The 13,031-nt window shown below is 42.4% G+C and overlaps 1 protein-coding gene across 2 annotated transcripts; it reads right to left on the reverse strand.

The window, feature by feature from the left end:
• Positions 1-63: 63 nt before the first annotated feature.
• On the reverse strand, positions 64-1,059 carry LOC124174662 (trafficking protein particle complex subunit 3). Of its 2 annotated transcripts, none has more exons than XM_046554003.1 (2): positions 887-1,059; positions 64-679 (listed from the first exon to the last, which is right to left on the reverse strand). In XM_046554003.1, the coding sequence occupies exons 1-2, from the start codon at positions 902-904 to the stop codon at positions 182-184; spliced, it is 516 nt and encodes a 171-aa protein (XP_046409959.1). In that variant the 5' UTR covers positions 905-1,059; the 3' UTR covers positions 64-181. The 2 variants fall into 2 exon arrangements, with proteins under 2 accessions (XP_046409959.1, XP_046409950.1); XM_046553994.1 differs by having other exon boundaries at positions 891-1,054.
• Between the last annotated feature and the right edge of the window lie 11,972 nt (positions 1,060-13,031).

Below are 13,031 nucleotides of genomic sequence, written 5' to 3' on the forward strand. Positions count from 1 at the left end.
TTCGAATATATCCTGTTTACATTTTGATAGAATATGAAGAAATAAAGTAGTGCTACACAAATGTTTAAATCTTCTGGATGGTTTTATAACAATGCGTACATATAACATACAACTGCCGTTTGCTTTATATTATTAATATATGAATCCTAATCTTAATCAGGTTTGATTGAAACATACATGTTTAATCCTCTCCTGCTGGAATGGCATCTTCTAGTCGTTTGACAAACTTGACTCGTATCTCTGTTACGCTATCATTTTTTAATTGATCTTGAAGAAACCAAGAGGCTACTTCCATTTGTACCATTTCACAAGCACCTCTGAGTACACCGGTAAGTATATTGCAGTATTTCAAGTTTAAGCAATGATCAGGTAATTCTACAAATTCTGTCAACGGATTGGTTTCAAAGCATAGGGAAAATGCATCTCCCGCTGGGCTCCAATTTGTGATGGTCGGTGTTATACCCAAGAATATCTTGAAACCACTTTGTATTTTCTCTGCCGTATCTCTGAAGTCGTAACATCTTCCGGAACCAGTCCGAGCTAGGAAATCTTCGATCAAACGAATTCCCATGTTGTATCCCATCCTTTCTAGCTGTTTGTTGACATCCTCCACATTCTCATAGTCTTTCAAAAGCTGTGTCACCAGTGCGCCGTATGTAAGAGTGAAGAGCTCTGAATTCTAAAATATATACAGTAATATTAAACTTGTTTTAATTTTTCACTTGAGTCACGAATTACTGATGTGGGAAAAAAGAACCACATCATGGAGCTAAAGAATGAGGAAACCGTTCATTGTTAAACGATAGAAACGGAATTTAAATGTTTTGTGATTAGTCTATATTTGTTGCAATCAAGAACCTAACTCGTAAAATAATTGAATCAGTACCAACCACTTTTTTCGCATCAAGTCTCGCCCCCGTTCGCGACATTATTTTAATCAAAATAAATCACTGACGTCTAGACGTTGGTAATTTTCAGGTTATCTTGTCACTTGTCATTTACTCGCTGGCCAGCAGTGCAGACAGTGTTGCCAGTCTGAAATTTTACTTCGTACTACCCAAGATTATAAAATGTACTAGATTGGAGGCGCTCCGTACTAAAGGCTTCCAGCAGCAAATTACCGACTGTGAACAGAGAAGATTCTTGCATTAATTTATAACATCGATAAAAAATTTTTATTACTTACTAGAAATAAACGGCAAATCTGAAAAACGTTGAGGATAACTGTTATTTCATTTAATTTTTCCCAAACAGTTGACATTTCCTCAAATATTCGATTATTAATCACTACATAATTTCTGTACTCTAAAATAAGTCTTTAATTTTGTAAGTAATTTCAAGACAACCCAAACAAAACCGCACAAGTACAAACCTAACCCAACACAACAAAAGTTCAATAAAATGCAAAAAGCACGTAGTATATATGTGGTGATAAAAACAATTCAAATTAATATGACCGATAAAGAAGACCGATACCGATTGGTCGTCACGCTGGTTCGAGTTTGCGTTTGGAGTACACGGATTAATTTGTTTTAATTCTAATCTATCCATGTACGATATTAATATATATGATCCATTTACGATTAATACGTGATGCATACTATAAACTTTATAATTTCCCGGAAGACAAACTAGATTATCTACAGTAATCCTGGTATAATATGAAAATAAAAGAATTATTCATTTCGAAATGGGATTCTATTCGACACGTGCTCGATGTATTCCATAACATTAATATTGTTCACGACTAACTCGTAAACCACCAATATCTTCGGCTCTGGCTTACGCGCGGGCCCGCACACTCATGCGTCGCCCCTGAGCTCAATCTCCAGCCGCGCGCCGCCGCGAGCATCGACCACATTACGTCACGCACGCCGCTAACGTCACCCACGCAGCTACGCGCGCGTCCCGCAACCGGCGCGCCAAGTTTCCCGCTATCAAGTTTGCGCCGCGGCTGGGATATAAAACCGATGAAATCAGCCATCAGCAGCACCGCTTCGGTATCACCTACTTGTGGGCTAATACTTGGTCGACAGTCCTGCAACTTCACCGTTACACCAAGAGGATTACTTCTTCGCCAAACAAGAGTATCTGAGTTACTGCATCATAAGCACCTCCACCCTGGCTCCAGCCTGCGTGGTCTAGGGGACCTGTTTCCACAATCCACAAGCTCCCTGGGTTCTGCAACCGAACGAGTTCTCGCCAAAGCCACCCAGCGTGCTGCTGTCACTCTGGGACGTCAGACGAGCAAGGCTCGCCTCGCTACGGTACAGTCGCAGAATCCCCATCCATGCTATCAACTCTGAAGGCGTCACCAGTTGCACTCATCACCGTGGCGACGCCGAAAACGCCCCCACGAGCAACGATTGCCATGCCATCCGCGCCATCGGACAGTGAATGGGAACCATCGCAGCCACATCCTCCTACGCCCCCAAGTTCACCTGAGAGGAGCTACACTCCACCACCGATCACCACACCGCATCACAACTGCACGTCTCAGCAGCCGCCTCCACCACAATTGAAGTGGACCACAGCAAAACCTCGCATCACGTGGCAACCAAATTATAAATGAGATGTTGTATATATGTAAATAAACAAATAAATGATAAGAGATACAGTAAACATAAACCACTACAAGTCTCGTCTCTGATTTAGCAGCGATACTCCCCTCCATGCGGCTCAGTCGGAACAGTAACGACAACTAGCAAATAAACATTCATAATTATTCCAACAACTTTTGATTTGCTCTCTCGATCCTGAATTTTCGTAGGCATAGAATCGAAACGCTGTTTTACCTAGTCGCAAGTGAAGTATCGTTGGGCAGAAAAGCAGAATTGTTTTTCGAAAAGTGTTCGTATAGAGAAAAATTCAGAGTAGCCGTAATACATCACGGATGGAATAATTTCAGTCGAGATAAAATGGATGCTCCGTATATGAGACAATATTTAACGCAGCGTCCTGATTTAAAGACCTAAAAAGGTAATTGCCGGCAATTTTTTTTTTTTTTTTTGATAGGGAGAGGAAGAACTGAGCTTCTTAGAACTTCAAGTGTATTTTAACACACATTTGAAAGGTAAGTACGAGGGAAAATTCCTATCATACAACTGTCGCAGAACGGCAGCGTTATTAGCTGACCCGTTAACTGGAGAATATGTCTTCAGTCCACAATTGACCATCGAAGGGCCTAGCCGCTTGAGTCTGGAATCGGCTGGAAAGCAAAAGTGCGTATTTCTTGTCTGAATGTAAAAACTAAAATCATTACACATCAGATCATATCATTCTACATTATACATCTTACATCATACATGGTATTGAAGTTCGAAACCAAAGTTTGGATGGTCAGAAAATGACGTCACCCAAATTTTTTTTTCTCTTGACGTCATCGATCTAAAATCAGCTAGCCGAATTCCTCAGTCTGGAAACAACCGCGCAGTAGGGCGGACATATGAGAATCGCGCTCCGCGGATTTCGAATGCCGGGTTCTCTACCCCATTCCGGATCCGCTTTCTGGTGCAACTCGACTTCAGGGACAAGTGCTCCGTAGTTCCTGCGCTCCAGGTCCGCTACCTGGTGGAACTCGACTTCCGGAAGAAGTGCCCCGTAATATCTGCGTTCCAGGTCTGCTACCGGGTGAAACTCGACTTCAGGAACAAACGCCCCGTAGTTTCTCGACCCAAAATCCACGACCTTGTGAAACTCGACTTTCAGGACAAGCGCACCGTAGTTTCTGTGCTCAAGGTCCATTAGCTGGTGAAACTTGATTTCCTGGACAAGCGCTCCGTGGTTCCTGCACTCCGGGTCCGCTACCTGGTGAATTTCGACTCTCGGAAGACAACGAAGACGAGGAGGACGAGGATTTCTGCTCGGTGAGTAAAACATTTTTATAATATTTGATGGCAATTGTAATTATATTTCATCTAAATTTTTTTACACTTGTCTTGTTTACATCAAATTATTTCAATTCATTTTTCGCGCAAGCACAAATTCAGTAGCTATGAATGCGCCAATAGAAGTTATTGTATTATCAATTAATAAATTAATTATATTAATCCTCACACAATATTTTGAAGTGTTCTTATACTGCAAATATGTATTACTGTTCAAGGCATAACCCGAGGTGATTATCGGTGGTTGTTGGAGGTGGTTGGCGGTGGTTAAAGGTGGTCGGAGGTGGACGAGGAGGAGGACGAGGAAGACGAGGAAAACAAGGTGGACGAGGAGGACGAGGATTTGTGCTCGGTGAGTAAAACATTTATATAATATTTATTGGCAATTGCATTTATATTGTATTTCAAATTTTTCAAACTTGTCATCTTTACAATAAATTATTTCAATTCATTTTTCGCGCAAGCCCAAATTCAGTAGCTGTCAGTGCGCTAATAAAATTTCTATAACTTTATAATCTTCTCATAATCTTTTTGGTAAAATATGTCGATAAAAAAATTACATTAAAACTTGAACGGTATTTTTGATTTGTTCTCATCCTGAAAATATTTATCAGTATTCGAGGTATAACTCGAGGTGGTTGGAGGTGGTCGAGCTGGACGAGGTGGAGGACGAGGATTCGTGCTCGGTGAGTTTAACATTTTTACAATATTTGACGAAGTAAAATCAGCATCAAGAGTAGGATCAGGGGAAGATGTAGAAATAGGAGTAGAAGTAGGAGTAGTGGTAGGAATAGGACTCGGAGTAGGAATATGAGTAGAAGTAGGAATAGTAGGAGTTAGAGTGGGATTAGGAGTAGGAGTAGGAACAGAAATAGGTAGGGCGGGGTGGGTCGCGAGAGGGGCGGGGAGGGGCGGGAAGGGGATATTGTCATATCAAGTTATCAGTAATAAGCAATTGCGGGTAAAATATTAGCTTACTTTTGTAAGTATTTATGAATGTAGCCTCTATGAATATTCATTGTTGGTATATAAGTCCTGGCAACGTACCTACTTTCTGTAAGAGATGTTAAAGATTTTCAACATAATTATGTTTCAGTTCTGTGCCCCACCTAGTGATCCACTAGTACATATCCTCCGACGTGACATCGCTGTGCTACGTATAAAGAAGAAAAGATTTATGAAGATGCAGATTGCTCCTCTCTTCTTGCCATTGTGCTTTCAGCCATTGTTGTGGTGTGTGTTTAAAATTAAGGAGAGTATATAATATAGAATAACAGGTACAGCTACGAATATAGCATTACAATAAATCTTATAGAAATGAGCTTTCATTGAGATTTCTCTGTATTTATAACTCGACGCGAGAAGGCAAAAATCAATGTAATGCCATCTGTAAGGTAATTGGACTCGTATTTGCACTACGAGAACTCGTTGGGCATTTTGCGGTGAAGTTTGAAAAATTATTGTACAAGACATTAAATAACTATAAAAATGGATAAAAAATATTATCCCCAATTGTGAATGTAGCTAATACAGCTTTAACCGTATATTGATTATGTTAATGATCTATTGTTACAAGATCGGAATTAGATAAGCTCTCTAAATACTTATTTCCAGTCTAATAATTTATATCATGTATATGTAAATGTATATTTCTTCAGTTTATACAATCACTGCACTAGGATTACCCTTGCCACGTTTTATGTTGCGCTTGTGTAATTTGTATATTATTAACCTTACGTTTTACTCTATTTGCGACAAGTTGTGAGTGTTTCTAATTTCTTGGCAATTATTTATGTACATGTATGTGTATATATGTATATGTATACTTATGCATGTGTATATACATATATACAGAGAGGTATACACAGAGGTTTTAGTATATTTACATACGGATTTCTGTGTATAGGTATACTTGAACTAAAATATCCTTATCTCTAATACGGAGTTCTTTGTAATTCGCATTTGTTCTTGTAACCCAATGTACTACATACGATGGCTAAAATCTAGACCCAACTTAACTGAGTCTCAAAGCCCTGTTGACATGAAAGCAGCTATTCGATAGAAATTATAGTTTATAGTTTACACAGCCCATGGCATGATATTTCATTATAAATACATACGTTTCAATGTATTTAGAAATAATTTATCAAATATACAGAGGTCATGTGCAAATAATAAATGAATTCGACCGCAGTTTGATGTATTCATTAGAGCTTTAACAATAAATTGATCCTATAATTTAAGCTTTGTTACTTCTTTTATTTTATTATGGATAATCAAAAACATTTCCGACTATTCGTGCTGTGGAAGCATGGGGATTAAACCAAATGTAGCAAAAGATTAGAAACAGTGTATGTAGAGTACGGGTATTTTTCTAATAATGCAAACACGTGCCGCTAGCTTAGTTTTGACATATCTAGAATACCACGCCTTGCGAATTAGCTTTCCAGACGGAGATGAATGATGAATTTTAAGGACTGCATTACCGTTGATGAATACTCTATGCCTCGTGGGAAACGAAAATCTGTAACGATAAAATTGATGCACCGGATCATCGTCGACTTTAACTTTTGAAATGTCCTACCATTTTCGAACACCTCCTACCTCCCCCTGCCACCTCCGACCATCAATGGCCACTTTCGACCACCCCCTATCACCTTCTGCCAGCGCTGACCACCTCCTACCATTTCCGAACACCTCCAACCATCCTATTTACCTATATTACTAGATTAGCTATGATATGAAAAGAGAAGAATTATTCATTTCGAAATGGGATTCTATTCGACACGCGCCCGATGTATCCCATAACACTAATATTCAAAATTATTCCAACAACTTTTCATTTGCTCTCTCGATCTTGAATCTTCATAGGCATAGAATCGAAACGCTGTTTTAGCTGGTCGCAAGTGAAGTATCTGCGTTGGGTGGAGGAGCAGAATTGTTTTTCGTAAAGTATTCGGACGGAAAAAAATTCAGAGTAACTGTAATACATCACGGATGCGCTAATTTTGAACGAGACGAAATGGATGCTTCGTATATGAGACAGTATTTAACGCTGCGTAGTGATTTAAAGACCTAAAAAGATGAAAGGGAGAGAGAGAACGAAGCTTCTTAACACTTCGAGTGTATTTTAACACACATTTGAAAGATACGAGCAAAATTTCTCATCATCCAACTGTCGCAGAACGGCAGCGTTATCAGCCGACCCGCTAACTGAAGGATATATCTTCAGTCAACGGCTGACCATCGAAGGGCCTGGCCGCTTGAGTCTGGAATCGGCAGGAGAGATAAAGTGCGTATTTCTTGTATGAAATGTGAAAACTAAAATAATTATAAATCATATCATATCATCGTACATCATACATCATACATCATACATCATACATCATACATCATACATCATACATCATACATCATCATACAGAGTATTAAAGGTCGAAACCAAAGTTTGGATGTCGGATGTTCAGAAAGTGACGTCACCAATTCAAAATCAGCTAGCCGAATTCCTCAGTCTAGAACGAACCGCGCAGTAGAGCGGACGGATGAGAGTCGCGCTCCGCAAATTTCGAGTACCGGGTTCCCAACCTCCCGGATCCCGCGCTACGGGTCAGCTACGCGGTGAAACTCGACTTCCAGGACACGCGCTCCGTAATTTCTTTACTCCAGGACCGCTACCTGGTAAAACACGACTTTCAGGACACGCGCTCCGTAATTTCTTTACTCCAGGTCCGCTACCTGGTAAAACACGACTTTCAGGACACGCGCTCCGTAATTTCTTTACTACAGGTCCGCTACCTGGTGAAACACGACTTTCAGGACACGCGCTCCGTAATTTCTTTACTACAGGTCCGCTACCTGGAAAAACAGGACTTTCAGGACACGCGCTCCATAATTTCTTTACTCTGGGTCCGCTACCTGGTAAAACACGACTTTCAGGACACGCGCTCCGTAATTTCTTTACTCCAGGTCCGCTACCTGGTAAAACACGACTTTCAGGACACGCGCTCCGTAATTTCTTTACTCCAGGTCCGCTACCTGGTAAAACACGACTTTCAGGACACGCGCTCCGTAATTTCTTTACTACAGGTCCGCTACCTGGTAAAACACGACTTTCAGGACACGCGCTCCGTAATTTCTTTACTACAGGTCCGCTACCTGGTAAAACACGACTTTCAGGACACGCGCTCCGTAATTTCTTTACTCTGGGTCCGCTACCTGGTAAAACACGACTTTCAGGACACGCGCTCCGTAATTTCTTTACTCCAGGTCCGCTACCTGGTAAAACACGACTTTCAGGACACGCGCTCCGTAATTTCTTTACTCCAGGTCCGCTACCTGGTAAAACACGACTTTCAGGACACGCGCTCCGTAATTTCTTTACTACAGGTCCGCTACCTGGTAAAACACGACTTTCAGGACACGCGCTCCGTAATTTCTTTACTCTGGGTCCGCTACCTGGTAAAACACGACTTTCAGGACACGCGCTCCGTAATTTCTTTACTCCAGGTCCGCTACCTGGTAAAACACGACTTTCAGGACACGCGCTCCGTAATTTCTTTACTCCAGGTCCGCTACCTGGTAAAACACGACTTTCAGGACACGCGCTCCGTAATTTCTTTACTCCAGGTCCGCTACCTGGTAAAACACGACTTTCAGGACACGCGCTCCGTAATTTCTTTACAACAGGTCCGCTACCTGGTGAAACACGACTTTCAGGACACGCGCTCCGTAATTTCTTTACTACAGGTCCGCTACCTGGTGAAACACGACTTTCAGGACACGCGCTCCGTAATTTCTTTACTTCATGTCCGCTACCTCGTAAAACACGACTTTCAGGACACGCGCTCCGTAATTTCTTTACTACAGGTCCGCTACCTGGTGAAACACGACTTTCAGGACACGCGCTCCGTAATTTCTTTACTCTGGGTCCGCTACCTGGTAAAACACGACTTTCAGGACACGCGCTCCGTAATTTCTTTACTCCAGGTCCGCTACCTGGTAAAACACGACTTTCAGGACACGCGCTCCGTAATTTCTTTACTCCAGGTCCGCTACCTGGTAAAACACGACTTTCAGGACACGCGCTCCGTAATTTCTTTACTCCAGGTCCGCTACCTGGTAAAACACGACTTTCAGGACACGCGCTCCGTAATTTCTTTACTACAGGTCCGCTACCTGGTGAAACACGACTTTCAGGACACGCGCTCCGTAATTTCTTTACTTCATGTCCGCTACCTCGTAAAACACGACTTTCAGGACACGCGCTCCGTAATTTCTTTACTACAGGTCCGCTACCTGGTGAAACACGACTTTCAGGACACGCGCTCCGTAATTTCTTTACTTCATGTCCGCTACCTCGTAAAACACGACTTTCAGGACACGCGCTCCGTAATTTCTTTACTACAGGTCCGCTACCTGGTGAAACACGACTTTCAGGACACGCGCTCCGTAATTTCTTTACTACAGGTCCGCTACCTGGTGAAACACGACTTTCAGGACACGCGCTCCGTAATTTCTTTACTCCAGGTCCGCTGCCTGGTAAAACACGATTTTTAGGACACGCGCTCCGTAATTTCTTTACTCGAGGTCCGCTACCTGGTGAAACACGACTTTCAGGACACGCGCTCCGTAATTTCTTTACTCCAGGTCCGCTACCTGGTAAAACACGACTTTCAGGACACGCGCTCCGTAATTTCTTTACTCCAGGTCCGCTACCTGGTAAAACACGACTTTCAGGACACGCGCTCCGTAATTTCTTTACTTCAGGTCCGCTACCTGGTGAAACACGACTTTCAGGACATGCGCTCCGTAGTTTTTGCGCTCAAGGTCCAATACCTGCAGGAACTCGACTTCCAGAACAAGCGCTCCGCAGTTTTGGCTGTCCAGGTACTTGACCTGATGACTTTTGACCTTCGGGAGTAATTTTGCGTAGTTCTGGCTGTACAGGTTCGCGACCTCGTGACTTTTGACCAAGCACTGTGTAGTTTCTGCGCGGGTCCGCTACGCGGTGAAACTCGACTTCCAGGATAAGCGCTTCGTGGTTCCTGGTTCATGTTTACAATAAATTATTTCAATTCGTTTTTCGCGCAAGCCGAAATTCAGTAGCTGTCAGTCCTCTAATGAAATTTCTCGACTTCCGGGATAAGCGCTCCGTGGTTCCTGGTTCATGTTTACAATAAATTATTTCAATTCGTTCTTTGCGCAAGCCGAAATTCAGTAACTGTCAGTACGCTAATAAAATTTCTATAACTTTATAATCTTCTCATAATCTTTTTGGTAAAATACGTCGATAAAAAAATTATATTAAACCTTACACATTATCTTTGATTTGTTCTCATGCCGGAAATATTTATTAGTATTCGAGGTATAACTCGAGGTGGTTGGCGGTGGTTGAAGGTGTTCGGAGTCGGACGAGGAGGAGGACGAGGAAGACAAGGAGATGAAGGTGGACGAGGATTTGTGCTCGGTGAGTAAAACACTTTTATAATATTTTATGGCAATTGTAATTATATTTGATCTAAAATATTTCAAACTAGTCATGTTTACATTAAATTATTTCAATACATTTTTCGCGCAAGCACATATTCAGTAGCTATGAATAAGCTTATACAATTTATTATATTAGTAAACAGTTAATTAATTATATTAATCCTCATACAATATTTTTGATGTGTTCCTATACTGAAAATATTCACATTACATTATTTCAATTCATTTTTCGCGCAAGCACATATTCAGCAGCTATGACTAAGCTTATACAATTTATTATATTATTAAACAATTGATTAATTATATCAATCCTTATACAATATTTTTGATGTGTTCCTATACTGAAAATATTCACATTACATTATTTCAATTCATTTTTCGCGCAAGCACATATTCAGCAGCTATGAATAAGCTTGTACAATTTATTCTACTATCAATCAATTAATTAATTATATTAATCCTTACACAATATTTTTGATGTGTTCTCATACTGAAAATATTTATTACTATTCCAGGTATAACCCGAGGAGGTTGGCGGTGGTTGGAGGTGGTCGGAGGTGGACGAGGTGGACCAGGAGGTGGACGAGGACCAGGAGGAGGACGAGGTGGACGAGGAGGAGGTGGGGTGGGTCGTGGGAGAGGAGGGGCGAGAGGGGGGGGAGGGAAGGGGCAGAGGTGGGCGGGGAAGGGGGTGAGGTGGGAAGGGAAGGGGCAGGGAAGGGGAGGGGGCGGGGAAGGGGGAGGGGGAGGGGGAGGGGAAGGGTGGGAGGGTGGGCTGGAGGGAGGGCGGGCGGGCGGGAGGGAGGGAGGGAGGGAGGGAGGGAGGGAGGGATGGAGGGTGGGAAGGTGGGAGGGTGGGAGGGAGGGCGTGTGGGGGGGCGGTTCTGCTCTATTAACTCCAACGGGTTGCACTGACATCCGTCCTCCACCCCCACCCCCCCCAACCTCCCCACCCTCCCGCCCTTCCCTCCCTCCCGCTCGCCCTCCCTCCAGCCCACCCTCCCACCCGTCCCCTTCCCCTTCCTCTCCCTCTCCCCCCTTCCCCGCCCCCTTCCCTTCCCTGCCCCTTCCCTTCCCACCTCACCCCCTTCCCCGCCCACCTCTGCCCCTTCCCTCCCCCCCCTCTCGCCCCTCCTCTCCCACGACCCACCCCACCTCCTCCTCGTCCACCTCGTCCTCCTCCTGGTCCTCGTCCACCTCCTGGTCCACCTCGTCCACCTCCGACCACCTCCAACCACCGCCAACCTCCTCGGGTTATACCTGGAATAGTAATAAATATTTTCAGTATGAGAACACATCAAAAATATTGTGTAAGGATTAATATAATTAATTAATTGATTGATAGTAGAATAAATTGTACAAGCTTATTCATAGCTGCTGAATATGTGCTTGCGCGAAAAATGAATTGAAATAATGTAATGTGAATATTTTCAGTATAGGAACACATCAAAAATATTGTATAAGGATTGATATAATTAATCAATTGTTTAATAATATAATAAATTGTATAAACTTAGTCATAGCTGCTGAATATGTGCTTGCGCGAAAAATGAATTGAAATAATGTAATGTGAATATTTTCAGTATAGGAACACATCAAAAATATTGTATGAGGATTAATATAATTAATTAACTGTTTACTAATATAATAAATTGTATAAGCTTATTCATAGCTACTGAATATGTGCTTGCGCGAAAAATGTATTGAAATAATTTGATGTAAACATGACTAGTTTGAAATATTTTAGATCAAATATATAAATACAATTGCCATCAAATATTATAAAAGTGTTTTACTCACCGAGCACAAATCCTCGTCCACCTTCATCTCCTTGTCTTCCTCGTCCTCCTCCTCGTCCAACTCCGAACACCTTCAACCACCGCCAACCACCTCGAGTTATACCTCGAATACTAATAAATATTTCCGGCATGAGAACAAATCAAAGATAATGTGTAAGGTTTAATATAATTTTTTTATCGACGTATTTTACCAAAAAGATTATGAGAAGATTATAAAGTTATAGAAATTTTATTAGCGTACTGACAGTTACTGAATTTCGGCTTGCGCAAAGAACGAATTGAAATAATTTATTGTAAACATGAACCAGGAACCACGGAGCGCTTATCCTGGAAGTCGAGAAATTTCATTAGCGGACTGACAGCTACTGAATTTCGGCTTGCGCGAAAAACGAATTGAAATAATTTATTGTAAACATGAACCAGGAACCACGGAGCGCTTATCCTGGAAGTCGAGTTTCACCGCGTAGCGGACCCGCGCAGAAACTACACAGTGCTTGGTCAAAAGTCACGAGGTCGCGAACCTGTACAGCCAGAACTACGCAAAATTACTCCCGAAGGTCAAAAGTCATCAGGTCAAGTACCTGGACAGCCAAAACTGCGGAGCGCTTGTTCTGGAAGTCGAGTTCCTGCAGGTATTGGACCTTGAGCGCAAAAACTACGGAGCGCATGTCCTGAAAGTCGTGTTTCACCAGGTAGCGGACCTGAAGTAAAGAAATTACGGAGCGCGTGTCCTGAAAGTCGTGTTTTACCAGGTAGCGGACCTGGAGTAAAGAAATTACGGAGCGCGTGTCCTGAAAGTCGTGTTTTACCAGGTAGCGGACCTGGAGTAAAGAAATTACGGAGCGCGTGTCCTGAA

Source organism: Neodiprion fabricii, chromosome 1, assembly GCF_021155785.1.
Source record: "Neodiprion fabricii isolate iyNeoFabr1 chromosome 1, iyNeoFabr1.1, whole genome shotgun sequence".
Lineage (NCBI taxonomy): Eukaryota > Metazoa > Arthropoda > Insecta > Hymenoptera > Diprionidae > Neodiprion > Neodiprion fabricii.